Source organism: Lepisosteus oculatus, chromosome 4 (assembly GCF_040954835.1).
Source record: "Lepisosteus oculatus isolate fLepOcu1 chromosome 4, fLepOcu1.hap2, whole genome shotgun sequence".
NCBI classification, from domain to species: domain Eukaryota; kingdom Metazoa; phylum Chordata; class Actinopteri; order Semionotiformes; family Lepisosteidae; genus Lepisosteus; species Lepisosteus oculatus.
Genome location: NC_090699.1, coordinates 56,538,461 through 56,557,925, shown reverse-complemented (window position 1 = coordinate 56,557,925; position 19,465 = coordinate 56,538,461). Strand labels below are relative to the sequence as shown.

Genomic DNA, 19,465 nt, shown 5'->3' with positions numbered 1-19,465 from the left:
AGTAAATAATTGGACAAACAAGTGCATTAACCTACAGACATTAACTTGAATATGAAATGCTTTTATGAAGGCTGTCTTATACACCTGTGATTCATGCATGTAGATCTTTATTGCTGATTGTGTGGTTACTTTATTTCTTAAGATTTGTACGCCAAAATACTACTGAGGTCTGTGGAAGCCTTGTCTTTAACTTTGCAAAATATTGGTCTACGAGAAGTGAGGATGACATAAAGAATGTTTTAAAACCAACAGAGTATTGTGAAATAGTTCTTATTGGAGGTCTAATTTAAGACTAACAAGTTCAAGTTGATGGAATTTAAGAAGCTGTTAAATTCATTTAGCTTCAGCTATAACTTTGTATGGTGGTATTTCTGGAAGGTCAGAAATGTCCTCCCTCTCAGTTCTTATAAATGAGCGATTAAGTGTGTAATCATTTCCCTTGTAGAAAGAGATCGTCTTGGATTATTCTGTGAGGAAACAGCATGGTACAGTGATAAGTTTCAACCATGAAAAGCGAGGAGCAAAAACAGGAATTAATGGGAAAAGAGCTGATTAGCCAAAGCCTTTCAAACAGCATCCTGCTGAAGTTAAGAGGCTGCTTCTTGCCTGAAACATTTTTTAATCTCTTATTCGTTGTGAACTCAAGTGCATGTTCACGTTGCATTTTGGTGGAGAAACCAGCGTATAACCACTGTAACAGCAGGGTTACCTTTGAAACTGCTAATCTGGGTACTCCTGATTGGCAATGTTCACCATTCAGGCACTCATGTCTCCCTGTTCTGTTTGGTGAGGCACCAAAAATGATGCCATTTGCCTTTGACCAGTATGTGCTGAGGGACATGATTCACACAGCACCAGAGACATCAAGAATGGGACCAGAATATGATGAGGAAACAAAGTGGTGGGCATTTAGAGTGGAATTCACTCCATTTAACAGGGGGGGGGAACCCCAAACCAGTTGCAAAGTTAATTATGTTCCTCCTATAAAATTCCCACCAAGACATTGCTGGTGTGTGTATGACCGAGGTCACTGCCATCATGTTGCCAGGCTTGCCCTTTCTGTGACCTGTCTACATCTCTGAGCAGGCTTTCCACAGCAACCACAGAGCACGAGCACATTTCCAGGAAGTGCTCATGGCAGGGTAAGCAGCATGATTAGACAGAAAGTGCACAGAAGCCTGAGCTAATTCTGGCTCTCCCTTTTAAAGTAACAAGCAGGGATAACTGGGTGGTGTACAGAATCGGGGACTGTCATCAGGAGGCTCCATGTTGTGTAGATTTGCACCTAGGGCAGCCACACACCTTCCCCCATATTCCTCTAATGCCTTTTCTGCTCATCTAAGCAGTGGGCCTGCCCATTGTCAGACTGTCGCCCTCATGGAGAAAAACATTCATGTGCAAGACACCCACAAAGGCAGTACACACAGGAGCAGGTACCACAGCAGACCAAGAGATCTGGTGGTTAGGCGTTTCAACTTTTATTTTTCTATTTTGACACAAGCCTACTGGTCATCTGCTGTGAACACTGCAGCTCACTCAGCTACACCAAGGCGTGTTGTGTTGATTCGAACATACTTGCACTGGGCGCAGTACTGGAGATTAGATAAGGTCGAATGATGGAATGACTGGTGTGAGGAGACTGGGAATGCAGGGAATCGAGGTGAAATAGACAGAACAGCTGCAGAAGCGAAGACTTTGTCCGAGTGCTGCAGGTTGAGAGTTCTTTAGCCAAAAGATTGAAAAGAGGCATCTACCTTCAGGACCACAACTTTAGTGCCAATTCAGCAAAAGACAACTTGCACCTCTTGCACCACAGAACATAGGGAATAATTTGAGTGAATGGGAATATCATATAATGTAATTATTGCACTGTCTGAACTTCTGGGTTATACAACAGTGTATAGTTTGCCGAATTATGTATAATGTCTTTATTAGTTATGTATAACTATAAACAACTCTTATGCCCAGGTGTGACTCAGTTAACAGATAAAATCCATTACAGAGGTGCTGGGCAACTACAATGCATTGTACTGAGAGGCTCATTGTTCTAAGAGTCATTTTGACTATGTACAGTACATTTACATCCACAGCTTTATAATTTAAAAATAGTCTTTACTTGATGAGCATGTACCATAAAATTAGGAACTAGGACTGTCCCTTTATCAAAATTCTATTTAAGGCTTGTAGATCCCCTGGAAACACATCCTCATCCAGCGGTTCTCCGGCTACGCAGAAGAATAAGAAAAGGTTAGGAAACACCTGCCACATCCCCTACAAGCTGCTTTTGATGTCCACAAAGAAAGGCTGTGCACGTTATTCAGTGGAAGTTCAGTTTTGTATACAGAATGGCTTGTTTACAAGGAGAGAGTGTAATTTAATTGCGCATGCCTGTTCACCTACACCTATACATAGAACTTGGTCCTGGTTAAGAAGAGGCTGTGAGGCTTCATTGATGATAACCACATTTTCTTTATGTCCAATGGCTTCTCTTTAGTCTACTCAGCTGTGTAAGTGGGAGGCAGAAATTGCTGGTTTGTGAGATCATTAAGCTGCAGTGGAGATCCATTCCCATCTAAAAGAACATACAGCATATGGCTGTTTTTATTTTCACCCATTTATATAGCTAGATACACAGAGAGACTTTTAATGTAATAATGTAATGATAATGTTTCTTTATTAGCCCTATACAATTTCTTGCATTAGGAATTCGTCTTTTCGCATACCACACCTTTTCTCCATGGACAGGGAGAGAAGCTTGGGGTCAGAGCGCAGGGTCTGCCATTGTACGGCGCCCCTGGAGCAGTTAGGGTTAAGGGCCTTGCTCAGGGGCCCAACGGAGTAGGATTCCTCTGCCGGCTGTGGGATTTGAACCGGCAACCTTCCAGTCACAGGCGCAGATCCTTATCCACAGAGCCACCGCTCCAGTGTGTGTATAAGGTACAACAGCAGTGTCTCTCCTGGAATTTTAACACATTACTTTCCAAGTCCCCAACCTTAAAATGGACTATACTCTGCCTCAATCAGCTGCATGGGCTTGAACTTTAACCTGACTTTTACTGGATTTGGTTTTGCCATGAACTACGAGTGCAATATATTGTTCCAGGGAAGCTAATCTTAGGTTTTTGCCCATCAATGGCCAAGTGAAGAGACACCTAGTGTTGGGTTACCTCGCAGTCAGGAATCTGGGTTAATTACAATGATTGGTCAGCAAAGCAATTCACATGAGCAAAAACGTCCCCAGAAGAAAAAAGTCAGTCAAGAAGGTATCCAGCAAACTAATGCTGAAGCAACAGGAAACCGAGATGATGTAAGTCATGCTTTTAAATACCACACAGTGTGCCAGACTGTTGTTACAGGAATGTTACAGTAGGTAGCAAAACAACAGAAAATGCTCGAAACTTGTGGCACTAAACGGTTATCATTTCAGGATCTGTCAAGAGATCAGAGTGAGTTCAGAGTCCCTTCAACTGTGGCCTGATTGTTCTGCTATCTCCTACCTCGCTAGAACAGTTTTAAATGTGATCACTAGCTGAGCATTAAGGCTCACTTTCAATTGTACAGCACATGTAACTACTGTTCCACAAACAAGAAACTCTGTTAGGACTGTATTTACCACCTTGCTAGTGAATCATAAAACAGCCAAAGGAGATGTGAGGAACCATATTTTTCAAAATGCAGTTTTAGTTGGTAAAAAGCCACCTAAATGATTTTGGACGTTTTTAGATTTTAGAAAACAAATTCTGTTTTTAATAAGTGATTATAGACTTAGTTTTGCAAAAAGTACTTTATGAGCAGAGCACTATAAAGTTTAATCTTATTTTTATTCATAAATAATTGGAAAAAATGGGTTAGTGGACAGAAAAATAGGATTGGTTTTCCAGGAACATTAATTCATCCAATCATGTCATGTCAATTCTTTGGCTATTGCTTATTATGTGAATCATTCATTGAATTTAACAGCACAACTTACCTGTCTTCATCTGTAACTGCATTTTGGAAAGCACCCATTTTAATATGTGAATGAGATTAGCCTTTACTTGTTTTGCCTGAATAATGAGAAATGAAGTAGACGACAAAATTAAACAGCTTTGGACACATCTGAAAGGATTTTATAGAGTGACGCCTGTCTCTGCTTGTGGAAATTCTTTGTAAATATGGCTGTTCTATTTTTAAACAACTGCTGAGCTAAAACAAAGATTTATGCTAGAAGGTTGTGCTCACTTGAGTAAAAACATATAGCGTTCAGCTTGAGAACACATGGTCTGTCAACAATACTTGACAAAAAAAATTATGTTCTAATACCATTGGAAGTGGAATTGTATGCGTCTCTGGACCATATTCTGTGAGAGAGGTAGGCAGAACTGGAGATCCACAGCCCAGTTGGTTTAACAAGTTAAGCTTAGACAATAAAGGTTCATTTCTGAAGACATACAGTAATTTAGTGCTCAGGCAGGTCATTTGTGTGATGAATTTAGAGATTCTTTGAAATGAACCACTGAGCTTGCTGCAGAATTCATAGTTCATGGCAAAACCAAATCCAGTAAAGGTTTATGACCTTTGGAGTCACTTCAGTACTGCACATTTATTTCAGTAGAAAATAACCCGAAAGTTGGTGATTTTGGTAGATGACTCAGGTGAAACCGTGGAGCCAAATGTTATTTTTAGGAATGCCCTCATATAATGAAAGCTTTGGGAAATATAAATTCAACGGAATGTACATTTCTTCTTCTTAACAAGACATAGGATAATGAATTTGTTTCATTTGCAGGCCTTCCGACAATAGAATGACACATTCCACTGGAAAAAATGATTCAATCACTTGGTAAATTCCTAAAAACCCGAGCTTTTAAGAGCCCTTTATCTAAATGGTGATTAAGAGCACATCGTGCCACTGGCTGGACTGTTCTTCTCCGAGACAGCCCAGCCCTTCTCGGTCTTACTGTTTGGACACTGTTTGAGCCAATAACTCCAGTATAGGTTTGGCAGTATTGATCACACCCAGTGAGCTATCGGCACTGCTTGAATGTGACACAAAAGCCTTTCAAATTGCAAAATCTGTTTCTCGTCTGACATGAAGATAAGGATTAATGTCAACAAAGGTGGGGGTGAAAGAAGGTGGTGTCTTGCCTCTTCTGGGAGGGTCTGCAGGATATCTATCATTGTGTACAAGGTGTGGCTCCTGCGTGCCCCCACCTACACAGCTACTACCTCATTGCACCACTGTAATTATCTACTTCGCTGAAACAAATTATCATTATTTAATTATTTCTTCTGAGATTTAGGGTCGTTTTACTGACTTGTGGTCTGTTTGAGACTATGGGGACTGTAATCCTGGATTTGATCTGCTCCTGGTGCCCATATTGTATCGAATAGGCTGTTAGATGATTCACTGTAATTGTTAAGTTTAACCAGAGAGTTTTTTCCAGGGGTGCACAACTCTAGTGCTGGAGGGACAGAAGGATCTGGTTATCTTTCTCCCTGAGCCCCTAATTACGTAATTGACCTCATTATTTGTGGAAAAGGCCAAGTAGAAGCCTTCTCTTGTTCTTGAGAAGCTGGAGATTACAGAGCCCTATAAAAACTGCCAGTGACGTCTGGACCTGGGCTCTCCTTTATTGTCTTGCATTAGACAGCGAGAGGCATTAAAACGCAGAAAATGAGTCTTGGAAATTGCAATCAGCAGCATTTTGTTGCGTTTTTAAATTCTCTCGATACGTAATTGCAGTTGTATCATACGTTTAAAAGTTAAATGTTTGAAATATGGAGATGTAGAGCTCCTTTGTGTCTCTTCAATTGTGTACATTTATTTCAGAAGAAAATAAACCGAAGGCTGGTGTTCTTGGTTCACAACTCTGGCGAGATTGTGGAGTTTTTTCCACAATGAATGCACCCATACAATGAAAGCTTTCAGAAATGTAAATTCAGCGGATAACCGTTATTTTTTTTTTTCACAATTGGACAGGTAATGAATTAGTTACAGAAATTGTAACAAATGTATCGCAAGTGTAGCAAGAAAGGCAATGATTGAAGGTTGTATGGAATGTGAACGCTTATGCTTATGCTGACCGCTTTCATATGTTTTTTATGTACTGTGCATCTGACAACAGCAATAAGAGCGATATAAGTGACAATTACAGCTGTCAGATACAGTATGTTGCGACAGTATGTCCAATATTTTTTACTGGATTATAAACACGTTTCTTTCTCTGCACCCCTTGAAACTCCTGCTTTGATCATGTTTGTGATTATTAATTGCGTCTTTAGAAAATAACCCTATTTTTTTTCCTACTGAATTTGTCACATTCACTTTTCGCCACTGACACTGAAACTGAATTTGACTTTCACTGCGGGAGGGGGGGAGAGGCGGCGTCACCGTAACTCAGGTCCAGAGTTGCGCAGGCGCGACTCACATTGTGCAAGGAAAGACTCCGAGTTGCAAAAGGCACAGCGGTTCAAACGCTCGACGGAGAAGCCAGCCGAAACAAGTGTCCTCAGTGGCAAGAAAGGAACCCGAAATGCCGGTGACAGAGAAAGACCTGGCTGACGATGCGCCATGGAAGAAAATACAACAGAACACCTTTACCCGCTGGTGCAACGAGCACCTGAAGTGCGTGAACAAGCGGATAGCTAACCTCCAGCTAGACCTGAGCGATGGCTTGAGGTTAATCGCTTTGCTGGAGGTTTTGAGCCAGAAGAAGATGTATAGAAAGTACCACCAGAGACCAACCTTTAGGCAGATGAAGCTGGAGAACGTCTCGGTGGCTCTTGAGTTTTTGGACCGAGAAAATATCCGCCTGGTGTCCATAGGTAAGTCACATGCAGACGACGTGCGAGGGGGGGAGAAAAATAGAAAACGGATCCGTGTGATCAGTTTCACCTGACACCAAATAAAACCGGGCGGATGCAAGCGAATCGGAAGTTTCTAAAATCGATGACACAGGTGCTCTGTACCTTTAAAAGCGGGTGTCTTTAAGTTTAAGGATCACCATTTCTTTAAGGTTAAACTGCACTTAGTTGCTGTCTGTGTAACTTTGTGCCTTGTGCAAACATTATTCCGACAGTCCGAAGTAAAAGCGCATCACCTGTACAAATTAAATGGATATTTATAGGGTGAATAAAGTGCTGCTACTTTACAGTTTATTACTTAATATTGGGTATTAATGTTAGTTATTGCATTGTCCTTGAATGGTGTGGTTAGCTATGATGCTGCTATTGATTGCACTATACAACTAGTTTCAATGTTAAGGTACAACCTGAGTTCTAAAGTTGAATTAAACATATTGGAATATCCTAATCTTATGTTTAGCATGCTCAAATTGCTGGTTGGTTGGAAACAGAATGGGTGTCCGTGCACTGGGGTTTAGATTAAGGATCTGAAATCAGGTTGTGCCGCATTCTTATGCGGTTGTGGCGTTTTTGTTAATAAAGTACTGCAGAATGTGGGAAAGTGGGTCTCAGGGCGCTCTGTACCTTTCACTGGCTTCGCTCTAGAAGCTGCGCAATTCACCTTCGACCCTGGGAACCTCTGATCTCGGTATTTGCCGGAGGCGTCATCAAGAACCGACCTCGTTTGCTTTCCGTTGACTGCAATTTAGACTTGGGAACCTTTATTGTAGTATATATATATACTCCTTGCAGTAAAAAGCCATTTTAATGTAGATTATAGACCGTCCAAGCTAGCAAATTAGTAGCCTTTTACAGAAAAAAAAGTTTAGGATTATCACAGTTTTACGCATTGTGGTGCAGCGCAAAAATGTAACATTCTCTTATCTACTTAAACCACAGGTGATCGTGTGAGATTTACTTCCTTCGGAAACAGTTTGGATTTACAGGATTCCTATAAAAACGTTTCATGTTTTTATAGGAATACAAGGAGGTGTTTCACTTTAACACCTGTTGAGTTTTTTCCTATGATAAACTCTATCTCCCAGTGAGGTTGCGCTAAGAATACAGTTACTGCAGTATTCGCTACCGACTGGACTGGAAGCGCGCTATTAAATAGGGAATTTCACATAACTTGTGCCATGTATTTTACTTAGAATACACGTTTGTAAATTCGTGCGCTAGATATAATCATGGCTGCGCATGAAGTTATCTTTTTTTTCTAAATCACGTTTTTACGTATTCAAACATTCCCGATTTCAATTTTCCTTGTTTTCGGATAGGGATAACTTAAATTTATCAGAGAAAACAAAGCTGCACAGGAATTAACGGAAGAAGGCATGCTGTTAATTTACAGACGCGGTTATGGGCTCATCACAGTGGTCAGGATGACGCACCTGTTGTTTAAGATGGGGGGGCGGTATTCTTTTATCAGCACAGATACTAATCAAAGTAAGCATGACACTGTCTTAAGTCTAGCCCTCAATTAATCATCCGTCATCCAGGATGGTAAATTTGGGGGAAACCAAAACACAGGAAAACATAACCATGGAAACGCACCTATAGTGCGTGAGTGAAGGTCAGTTCGGAAGCCAGGTTCCTGCTGTCTCCATGTGTTGCTTGGAATGAGTAACTCGGAAACCCAGGAAGACAGGAAGCAGAGCTCACACGTGTTAAACAAGGGAAGGCCAGAAATCGGAGATATGCTCTCTGGCTTTTCAAATCTAAGGCAGTGGGTGGAACAGATCTTTATTACGGAGAAGAGTACAGTAGCCATTAAACACGCCTTGTACATAATGCTCTCCAACGGGCTGAAGAGTTTAAAGGTCGACAGTTTAATCGATCTCGCACTCTTATATTTTCTGATAGTGAAATAAGTTCTGCAATGTTTATTTTCTTCTCATCAAATAGAGAAAATTAGCAAGCTGTGTAGGTCTGATTGATGAGAGGGCTTACTCTCGTACTGAGGGCTTTATAAGGACACAGTGTGCTATTCAAAGAACTCATAAAACTGAACAATACTGCTCAGTGAGACTTTTTTGTTGTTGTTGTGAAGCTTCTGTTTGTCCTGTGAGTCTATTTATTCACACTGTTTATCTAAAAGCATTTTGATGGCAAAGGAGCAGACACCAGTTAGAACTTGTAGCCCTGAGTTTCATAAACTCATTTTGTGTATTACTTTTATTATTTTTACAGATTGTGCTTTGTAAAGTACAGTACGTGAATAGTAGGATGTGTGTCCTTTTTTGTGGAGAAATGACTGGCTGTTTACCTTTGCAGAGAGAAAACCACCATTATTTGTTCTGTAGAGTTGCTGTCAAAAATATTCCATGGCAACACTCAACATCAGGCAGGTGTATGCAAAAAGCATATTTTCAAGTAATCTCTACAATGGTGCCAAATCCTATAATGAAACCTTTAAACAACAGCTTTAATTCCAGAGTAAAGAGCACCTAGGACAGAGCTCTGAGATTGAATACCAAGTTCCTGTGCTTTTTAAATGACTGGAGTTAGCTTTGATCAAGACCTAAAGGATAAGAACTGGTCTCTTCCTGACCAAAGTGAATTGACACTTCCTGCCCTGTGGAAAATAAGCCTTTTTTCGTCTCCTTCTTGATTTGTGGCATTAGTGTCTGGTGTTAGACATTAATGCCACAACCAAGAAGAGATCAGGCTGGGGCTCATGGACTGGAGAGGCTGAGCAAATAAGAGATAAGTTGAGAAAACTGGGGTGTTTTGAGACAGTCTGTGTTTAAGGAGAAACATTGCCAGGTCTACAGTACAGTTTGTGTTCCTAAAACAGCTGATGTTGGTTCTGTTTCTAACTTTCATTTTTGTCTTAATACACTCTGTTAAATCTGAATAAACCTGTGGAGATGGCGTTTGTGCCAGAGGCTGCCACATGTTCAAATCAAGAAGACAATAAAGACCCGCCAAAATGTGGGGCATCTACTTGACCAGTTTTGTTGGTTAATAAACTGATTTGTTTTTATTAACAAGAGGTTCTTCTGACATCTAATATGTAGGACTGTACAAACTGCAATGCCTGTGTTATTTAAATCCCCTTTATTTAAATAGTCTAGAGACGCATCATTGCTTTTTATTGAACAGAACAACTTTTCATTAAAAGTCCCCGGAGACCCAAATTGGTCTGAAAGTGATTTTAGATTGGAAAACTGGAAGGATCAAGCAGTTGGACTTGAACAATATTAGCCCAATAAATTAATGTGATTTTCACATTCTTCATAACCATCTGTCTACCATCTCTTTTGACCAGCTAACATATGAAGGTGGATGCTCTGTCCCATTCGTGTAATATAACAGAGCTGTAATCCCCAGACCAGATGTTTTTGACATTGTCTGTAGCACAGCTGCTTGGAAATAATGCTGCTAAAATAAAATATCTGGTTGTGATGAACGTGATCATGTAATTTAATTGCTACAGTTTTTTTAAAAATGCATTGAGTTCACTGGATGCATGAATACCAGGGTCAATTTTGACACTTTTGGTGTTGAAACTTCTTAATGCCAAAGCATTGCTTACCTTTTCTGCAGAGTTCTGATACTGCTATTGCTCGAGTTGAATTTGATCCATGTCTGCATTTCAAAGCCCCTCTGTATTCTTTATAAGGGATGGAAACTACTAGTGAAAATGAGTATATCAGTATTGTGTTACTGTTAAAACCACATATGCCCTCCATAAAAGAAAATTTCAATACCAGAAGCTTTTGTCAGAGGATTTAGCACGTTATATAAGTGCATTACATTTTTTTTTTCAGAAATAGCAATGAATGTTTAGGGTGTGAGACTTCCTGAAATTGCCACAGTGGCTTCTGGCTTGCTTTCGCTTGAGCGCCTTAGTTGTTAAAAACGAACCTTGGCGTAAAAAAAAAAGAAAGATCTTTTAACAAAACGGTCTGCGGAAGAGTAAATTGGATCAAGGGTGATTAGACAGCTCCCCAGAAATATCCACCTTGACCTCAGCCGAATCGGCTTCTGCTGGGAGCAGTTTGAGAGTTATGCATTACTGCTGCAGAGGCTTGGTGAAGGGATAGTCACATTATAACAATTTTGTGAGCCATAGTACTACTGTAGGCGAACGGATAATTCACTTCACCAGCTTCACCAGCCTGCATGATAAACCATTCCAAACTGTTTGTCTTTCTTTAGATTTGCTTTTGTTTTTCATTTTGTTGCTGCATCAGTGCTCTTTGTCAGGCCTCTTCATTTTTATTTTGCTATGGCTATATTACTTAATGCCCAGTTCTTCTGCTGCTGGAACTGCAGGTGTGGATTCTAGTTACTGCTGCAGTGCAAGGTTAAGTGAAATATTATTAAATGCCTATTGACTGTTGGCTATTTATAAAGGTATTACAGATCAGTCGGGATGGGACTGAGCTCTGGTTTCATTCTTGTCAGTGAAGCGCATTGCTTCACCTGACTTGCTACGCTAGTTTCAAACCAGAGTGCCCTCTAGAGATACTGCCCTTCCCGAACCAGTTACAGTAAAGAAAACCGGCTGTTTCAGGTACCGTGAGAAAACAAACCGCCCTGACTCGGAGCTCGGCACAGACTTGTTCAGGGAAACCTGCTGTTGGAAGGTTTTGAAAGGGTTTAATTGAGGTATCTCGCAAACGGAATGGTAACATCCGGAATGGCGGAGGAATTTGGTTACATTTTGCTCTGATTTCTTTCCAAAACGTACCCAAGCTCTGCTTCTTTCCTTATTTCAGATGGCTAGCCTTTTGCGAACTCCTTTATTGGGGTTTGCATTAAAAGCTCACACATGTAAAGTATGCTGTATTATGTTGGAATGTTCATTTTTCACTACTTTTTGGAATTGTACTGTAGCGCCCACGTGAGGGGCTTAACAGCTGCTCCGTCGCCTTTAGCCATGCGGACACAGGGCAGGCTGGGAGCAGCGCCTGAGGGGCGGGACTTGGGGGGAACGGGACTGTATATAAGGGGGCAGGGGCTGTGAGGCAGCCTCCTCCATCCCATGTCTGTGTTGGTGTAGGTGCATTGCTGTAACCCCTGTCCCTGTGTGTGTACCATTCCCCGGTTCTGGTTAATAAATGTGTTGTCCAACCCCTTTTCCTGAGTCCTACGCCTGCTCCATTCCATACCAATCCCCGCGGTCATTACAGTACATTTTTAAGCATGGTTTATTGTTTGAGACGTGAGATGTTGCAGTATTTTCAACTGATGTACATTGCCCCTCCTTTGGGATCCTTTTCATTGCCTAATCATGTGCAGAGATACACTGCTGGTCCTGCAAATGTGGAAGCTGAGGGAATTGACAGAAGGAATTGGGTTCCTTTCTATTGACTGGTAATTAATAGTATACAGGGCCAACACGCATTTCAAGATAATTTCTTTGGCCCATTAAGAATTTCAGCTAATTTGTAAAAGTTAAAATATTTGCTCTGTTTTTTAACAATGGAACAAAGAAACGTGAATCGTTCAAAGTTGTATTGCCTGCTTGTACTGACAAACACACGCTGTGGTATTTCTGTGTAATGGTGTGAGCTGTTGCTGGCGAGGCAACATGGCAACTAGAGCTTCTGCCTCACCTCTCCAGGGAGCTAGGCTGAGCTCCGGCCTGCCCTCTGTGGAGTTTGCCTGTTCTCAAAGTGTAGTTCTGGGTTTTTGCTGGGTATTCCAGTTCCCTCTCCCTTTTCAAAGACATGCTACCTAATTGGCTAATTGGTGCCTCAGAATTGTTCCCTTGTGCTTTTGGATGAGCCCTGCAATGGCCTTGCATCCTGTCCAGGGTGTGGTGCCACGTTGTACCCTACACGTCTTGACTGGGAATCATCCCCCTTTTCTGATAATTTGTTCCCCCAGCTACTCTAGAGCTAAAGTAACTTATAATCCCTCCCTGAATGAAAGACAAGACTTAAAATATTTGAACATTTCCTGTGATGGACAAGTCTCTGCCATTATGGTGGATGCTAGCACCCTGCAACTCACATCTGGCAACCCATTGAAGCCCAGCAGGTATGAGCCTGGCCAGTACCTGGATGGGAGACCTCCTGGGAAAGCTAAGCTTGCTGCTGGAAGAGGTGTTAGTGGGGCCAGCAGGGGGCACTCACCATGCGGTCCATGTGGGTCCTAATGCCCTAGTATACTGATGGGGACACTATGCTGTAAAATGGGGCCGTCCTTCAGATGAGACGTGAAACCGAGGTCCTGACTCTCTGTGGTCATTAAAAATCCCAGGGTGTTTCTTGAAAAGAGTGGGGTGTACCCCTGGTGTCCTGGCCAAATTTCCCATTGGCCTTTACCAATCACGGCAGTTACATCTTCAAACTAATGATTTTCCACGGGGGTGCTGGACAAAGCACGATTAAAACTGCTGTTGGATTATCCATAACAGTGGCAGGTTCAAGGCAGCAGTGACTGACTGTCTCCTCTACCTTTGCAGTTAAATTGCATGTTTGAGTCTTTCGTGGTTAAGCGCTTTACACTGTCCTAGCTGTGGGAGGAGAATGGTGTGAAATTGGGATAAATTCACTTCCTTCTTTTAAAAAAGCTGTGTGTTGCATAGCTATGACCGAGAATCTTTATGCACAGAGATCAGATGGCCTCATCAAGTCTGTAACTCTTGCTTTTTTTATCAATGCTCTTAAGTTAATATGCAACCGTTAATTAATATTGAGTTTCGACCCTAAGTGTTATATTGCGATTAAGGAGTAGTAATAAATATCGAGCCGATCATCAAATATGACATAGCTAACTGCGAGCTGGGTTTCTTTCAGTCTCCTAAATGGTCTCTGGCTTGAATCATGGCAGTCTTGTTCAATACAAGTCTCTTTGTATTTCTGTATCGCTTTCACCAATGTTTTGGCAGACCGGAGTAGAGCTAGATCATATCTGGCTGCAAGGGAAATTGTAGCATTTAGAAATTGTTCACAGACCCACAAAGGTGACACTAACACATTGGCCTCCCTCCAAGCATGTCCCACAGGTGTTTATTCACTTTGATAGGATTTGCAAACAGCCCACGCCAGTCTTGTTAGATTGTTGTTGTTGTTGTTGTTGTTGTTGTTATGTGAAGAACAACAACCTGCATTTGAGGTCCAGCTGTGGGGAGGAGCTGGTGAAATTTAAATCCCCAGATTGTAGCAAAAGACAAGTCTTGAGGGGAGCTGTTTCAGGGATACTCAGGAGCCAGGAGAATCGGTTTGGCATGACCTCTGTAGAGCTCAGTGGTTTAAGGAGCTGATACAGTATATGGGGGTCATAGCCTTGCTTATAGCCATTGTTGATTCAGAACAGATTTGCTCTTTTTAGCAAGAGAATACTTACCTTGATACCATCCGTCTTCCCCATTTTTTTTCCTGTGCGTCTACCTTGTTCAGACGAAGACTTCAGCCCTGATCATCACCATGAAGTAGCTATGTAGATGCATTCCAGTTGCTTTACTTTACAGCTGTTCTGACAGCCCCGACCTAGGTTTTGCAAAGTTATTTGCTGTTCTGTAGAAAATCGATTCGGTGCGGGGGGAGGAGCACCACCACCCGTTTTGCTGATTGTGGCAAGAACACAACGTTTCCACAGTGGTCTTCTGCATTCCCCAGACCTCAGTGAGGGCACGAGCTCTTTGCTGCCTCAGCAAAGGAGCTGTTCAGCTCCCATTGGTTTGAACAGTGCGGGATTGTGTCCTGTGTGTGTCGGCATGGGGCTGCTAGATGCCATACCTCAGTGAAAAGTAAACAGCAGTGGAGGTGATGTGCTGGGCTGTGTGGCCAGTTTATGAATGATCTCATATGTGTGGATTTCCCACAAAGCAAAGGGCAGTTCAGGTGCCTTGACATCACTCCCTCCCCCTCCCTGTTTCAGATGTTTTCTGGATAACCGCCAGTACAAGGGTCATTTGTCGGCTGCTGCTTTATAAATCACCACATTTCAGTCTCTGTTAGCAGTCCGAGCGCTCTTTCTCTGTTAAGCACATCTACATCCAGCTTGTATGCGTTCTTCACTGTTGCATTAATGTTTAACCTGTTGTTCTTCAGCTCTACGAGTTGCTGAACCTTAGGTTGTTCTCACTGGTTGACCTGGATTGTAATGGAGCAAGGGAACTGCCTGGGGGGTACCTTTTAACAGGGCTCTGAGCATTGTGTTCACACATTGTCATTTTTTAGGGAAACAAATCCAGTGGAGGTGGTTTTGACATCTGTCTCGCCTTCTTATTTTCTTGAAAGTGACCTGAGCTCCCAACTTGTAAAAGTCAGTGTGCCACATACACCTTGTAGCCTGCCGCCTTCTAATGGACTTCATTTTGATCAGCTTGGTAAAGTAGTGTGTTCCAAACTCTCTAACCATGAATGACACTAGATATAGGGTTGTCGGGTTACTCCAATCTGAAAAGAACAGGTCTGTTTTCTTATTAGAATTTAGTTATAATACACAATATATACCCTACTGAGTAAATAAACATTTTATTTGGAAATGGCAATCCAGCATGTGTTGCTGTCTTGTTTCTTGTTTGCCTTGTACAGTAGTTACTTGTATCTTTGTCATCCCTGTTTATTTACAGGTATTTTGTAACAGAACATAACATTAAGGACCAAAACATATTTCAGTCCGGTTTCACATAAACTCAGTTAAGGCTATACAACCTGATTCAAGTATGTTAAAGAAATCAAAGGGCTTTCAGATCAGATTCATTACTTTGCAGTGAATTCCCCTTACTGGGGGGAACAAGGAATAGAATCATGTGGTCAGGTGGGCTGTCCCTGCTTCTGCTTCTACAGAAACAACTAAACACATCTGAAAATGCTACCCAGCAGTTGAAGAGCTCTTTGCACTTTGGGAGCATTATTTAGCAGTAATTGCCCCACACCATTTTTTAATTAATGCAACGAGAGGTGTCCTCATTTCTGAATGTAGAGATGAATCGTCCAGTCAATGCTAGGTTTTGGTTCACCCGGGTCTTGATTAGGTCATTTCGAATATGTTTAATTGCTTGGGTTGTATAAAATGGAGAAAGGATTTTTCTTGTGTTTTTATTTTAGGGGGTTATGGTCTTGGTTTTTTGTCATGAAGTCAGCTTCTGAACTTGTATACATCTCCTATATGAAGTTTGAGTACAGGGTACTGTATGTAGCTGCTCTCTCTAAGGTATTTTCATTTTGAGTACAATAAAGCTCTGTATTGTTAGAAAAGTAATCTCTAAGTACACAACTGACCTAAGGAATCTGAGCATGTATCACAGATCTCATTAACTTGCAAGGTCATGTAGGAGCTGAAAGTGAAGAATAAGTAGGGATATTTTCTGGCCTGCAGATTATCAGTCCAGTCTTTTGCAGCAAGAGTATTTTGGAGTACTGAGGTGTGAATGGCCTTGCTTGGTAACAGATTGTCAAGAAAATGATTGTGTTAGAATGCTGCTTGCTGCAGAGAAGCAAGTCATGAAGTTAAGTTCTGGTTAAGTTACACAATAATTAATTTCAGCAGAAAATAACAATTCACTGAAAACAGTAAAAGTGTAAGACACAGTAAAACTTTACTTTTGTGTGTTTAAGGAATGTCTTTCAAAATGGCTGGTTTGAATGAAATGTATAAAGAACTCAAATATTCCATTATGTTTGCTGTTGTTATACCAGTAATTATTTTGGTTTTGTTACAGGGAAAGATTCGGTACTGAAAAAAACTATTGGCTGTAACAATATGTAGCTCCTCTTTTTCAAATAACACCAAAAATAAAGCTGTTGTGCAGAGTTTCAGAGGGTAAAGGCATTGACTTCTCCAAACATTTCCTCCAATGGACAGGTTTTCTGAATTTGGGGATAAGGGGAGAAGGGTTTTTAAGTGCAGAATGGCCCCAAACTTAATTTACCTGAAGGTGGTGTGCAATACCTTGAGGACAGGTTTGTGTTAACCGATTTGTCACTGTAGTCTCAAAGACAGAATCATTTTCGGGGAATCCAATCCAAGGTTTGGATGAATACCCAAGCCCCTGCCCCCAACAGACACGCACGTCTCTGCTGAGCACAAGGTTCCTCTTTCAGGAAGGCTACATCTCTTCCCTGGCCATTTCCAGCCGTCGCAAGCTGATCTGTCTCTTGGGGACGGCACTCTGAAAGGGAAAAGGTACATCAATCACAGGGAATCAAAAGCTCTGGCATTCTCATTAGAAGATCCCAGGAAGAAAGCGCTGCAACATCAGATTGCACATCCCCAGCTTCATTCATTCATGTGCCCGAGCTCATCGTTACTGCTGGGAGCGGATCTAAATTCAGCCACGTGCTAAAATGAAGCTCTTTTATCTCCATCGACTCGTGGCTCCTCCAGTTACCCCTACGCTCAGTTTCCTCTGCGTGGGGTAGGTCATTTTGTTTTTCAAATAATCTTAGCTGGATGGATGGATAATACTCTGGGTGGACCTATCTCTTTTGGTGGCTTTCTAACGGCCTTGCAAGGGAACTCGACTGAGTTCATCGTGTAATTACTACTAAAAAAGGTGTTTGCCGCTGAAAAGTGTTAAAAAAATAAGATTCATCTTTTTTCAGTTAAAAATCTAAACCCATCAATAAATGTGTTAACATTTCTGAAATGGTGCTAGACTGCTTTGATATAAAGAAAGTTTGGTTCTTTCTACAGAAAAGGTGAGATATGCAGTATAAGTCCATGAGTAAAGAGAGAATCGACAATGAAGAAGATAAAAATGATGTTTGCCATCTATTGACTTTTTTGTATTGGCTTGTCTGGAGAATTGAAAGCACCTGGTGCTGTGACACACGTAACCAAATTTGATTTTCCCATTTTTAGTACTTGATCAAAAACAGGGTACTGTTTTTCTCCTACACCAGAAGGTGGCGAATGTCTGAAACCAGATTTGCCAGATGCATTAACTGGCATTATCCCAAATCTATTTCTTTCTAGGCAACCGTCAGTAGTCAGCTTCTTCTAGGCGTATGGGTCAATGATTAACTCATCCGTGGTTTCAGCATTCCGTCACATATACTGTAGGCCATGTGTCAGTGGATATGAGTGTGAATCCCCCATGTTCACCTGGTCTTGCAGCTACTGTGGTTTCCATGACAATGGTAGCCTGTGCCTCCCTCACCTGTTGCTGGTTTTCCCCCCTTTCATGGTATAAGAAAGACTTCATTTTGTAAGTCTGAGCAGCCATGTGTCTTTCTTCGCTGAGAAAGAACACGTTTAAAAAAAAAAGTTAAAATATAGTTTTGAGGGTCTCTCTTATGGCACGGGCGTCTCTTGAAAGCTAACGCTGGGGACAGAACCTTTGAACGTCTTCCATAACATGATAAATCTGCTTCTGACTTGCTTGGCCGGCGGTCAGGGGATCTTTCCTCCCAGGCGGCGACGCCGTTGTGCCCACCTGTGTGCAGCTTGGAAAGAGAGGGTGTTTTCTTTCTAAGAAAAAGGGAGCCATTATGCGCAGTGGAGCTTTCCAGTAATGAAAACACTGGCAGTTGCTATAGTGCTGCCCCTTCAATAATACTACCACTACTAATAATAATATTCACGGTCATGCTGACTTTTTCAAGTGCGTGTACAGGCAGCAAGTGGGAGTAGCTTGCCTAAGAAAATGATTTTCTTTGTCCACGCTGGTTAATCCCCAGAGCGTTCCCACCACATGTAGCTGTTGTTGGGCTTCACTCACAGGCTGAAGAACCTTCACATCCCATTCCCCCCCGCCTTGCGATGGGCTGCAACTTATCAATTTCCATTAACATGCTCTGTCACCTTCTAATTGTTAGTTTTAAGTGATTACAAATGCCTGTTTACCCAAAGCCATTGACGTGCTTCACCTACAATGGGTCCCGTGATTTATGTGAAACGTTGTGTTTTCTCTGTGTCTGGCCGCGGATGGATTTACAAAAAGCCAGTCTTAAATCTCTTAATCTGTGAGTGGGGAGCTGCGTCAGCGTGCGTTGGCTGCAAAGGAAGAAAGCTTATGCCACCCTGAAAAGCAGAAAGGAGGAAAGCACAGTTTTAGCTGTTGAGCCTTCTTCAGGTGTGAAGCTATCTTCAGGTCTGAAAAAGGCTCAACAGCTGAAAGGTTATGTTTCTCCTTCCTGTGTTTCAGCATGGAATTAACCTTTACTTTTTGCTTCAGTCTCTTTGCTCCTTTGGTTAATATGCTTCTAAGAAAAGTCAGGCAAGGAGGCCTTGGCCATTCACTGAAAATCTACTGTACATAGATTTCAATTACTATAGATTCAATTACAATTAAGATATTAACATATAAACCTAGAATTTGCGTGCTGTTTTTGTATGTTTTCTTTTGTTGATTTCCTAGCTTACGGGATCTTCCTCCTTTATCGGGGAGGGTGAGGTGAACCTGGTTTGGGATCTCGCCTCATGACCAAACTGTGTTCCTAACTAAAAGTGTTTTAGAGTTAAATGCAGTGGATTAGTTGCAGCTGTATACAGAATTAGGAATAAGGATTACGTTACAAGTGTATGAGAATTATCAACTGATAACAGCAGTCGGTGCTGATGAACATCAACACCTCAGCAATTTTTAGACTGAGTAAGCATAGATACACCATAAGCTTTCTGTGTGGATCTTTGTATCTTATTGAACAAAAAATAAGCGAGCCTTATA

At 41.6% G+C, this 19,465-nt stretch overlaps 1 protein-coding gene across 3 annotated transcripts in view; it reads left to right on the top strand.

The window, feature by feature from the left end:
* Positions 1-6,405: 6,405 nt before the first annotated feature.
* flnbl (filamin B, like) overlaps positions 6,406-19,465 on the top strand; it is a 110,714-nt gene continuing 97,654 nt past the window's right edge. For 2 of the 3 annotated variants that reach the window (XM_006630949.3, XM_069189398.1), the window contains exon 1: positions 6,420-6,807. In XM_006630949.3, the coding sequence (XP_006631012.2) occupies positions 6,516-6,807 (292 nt within the window). In that variant the 5' untranslated portion in view covers positions 6,420-6,515. Of the gene's footprint in view, positions 6,808-19,465 lie in introns of all 3 variants that reach the window. The other variant, XM_006630951.3, reaches the window with a different exon arrangement.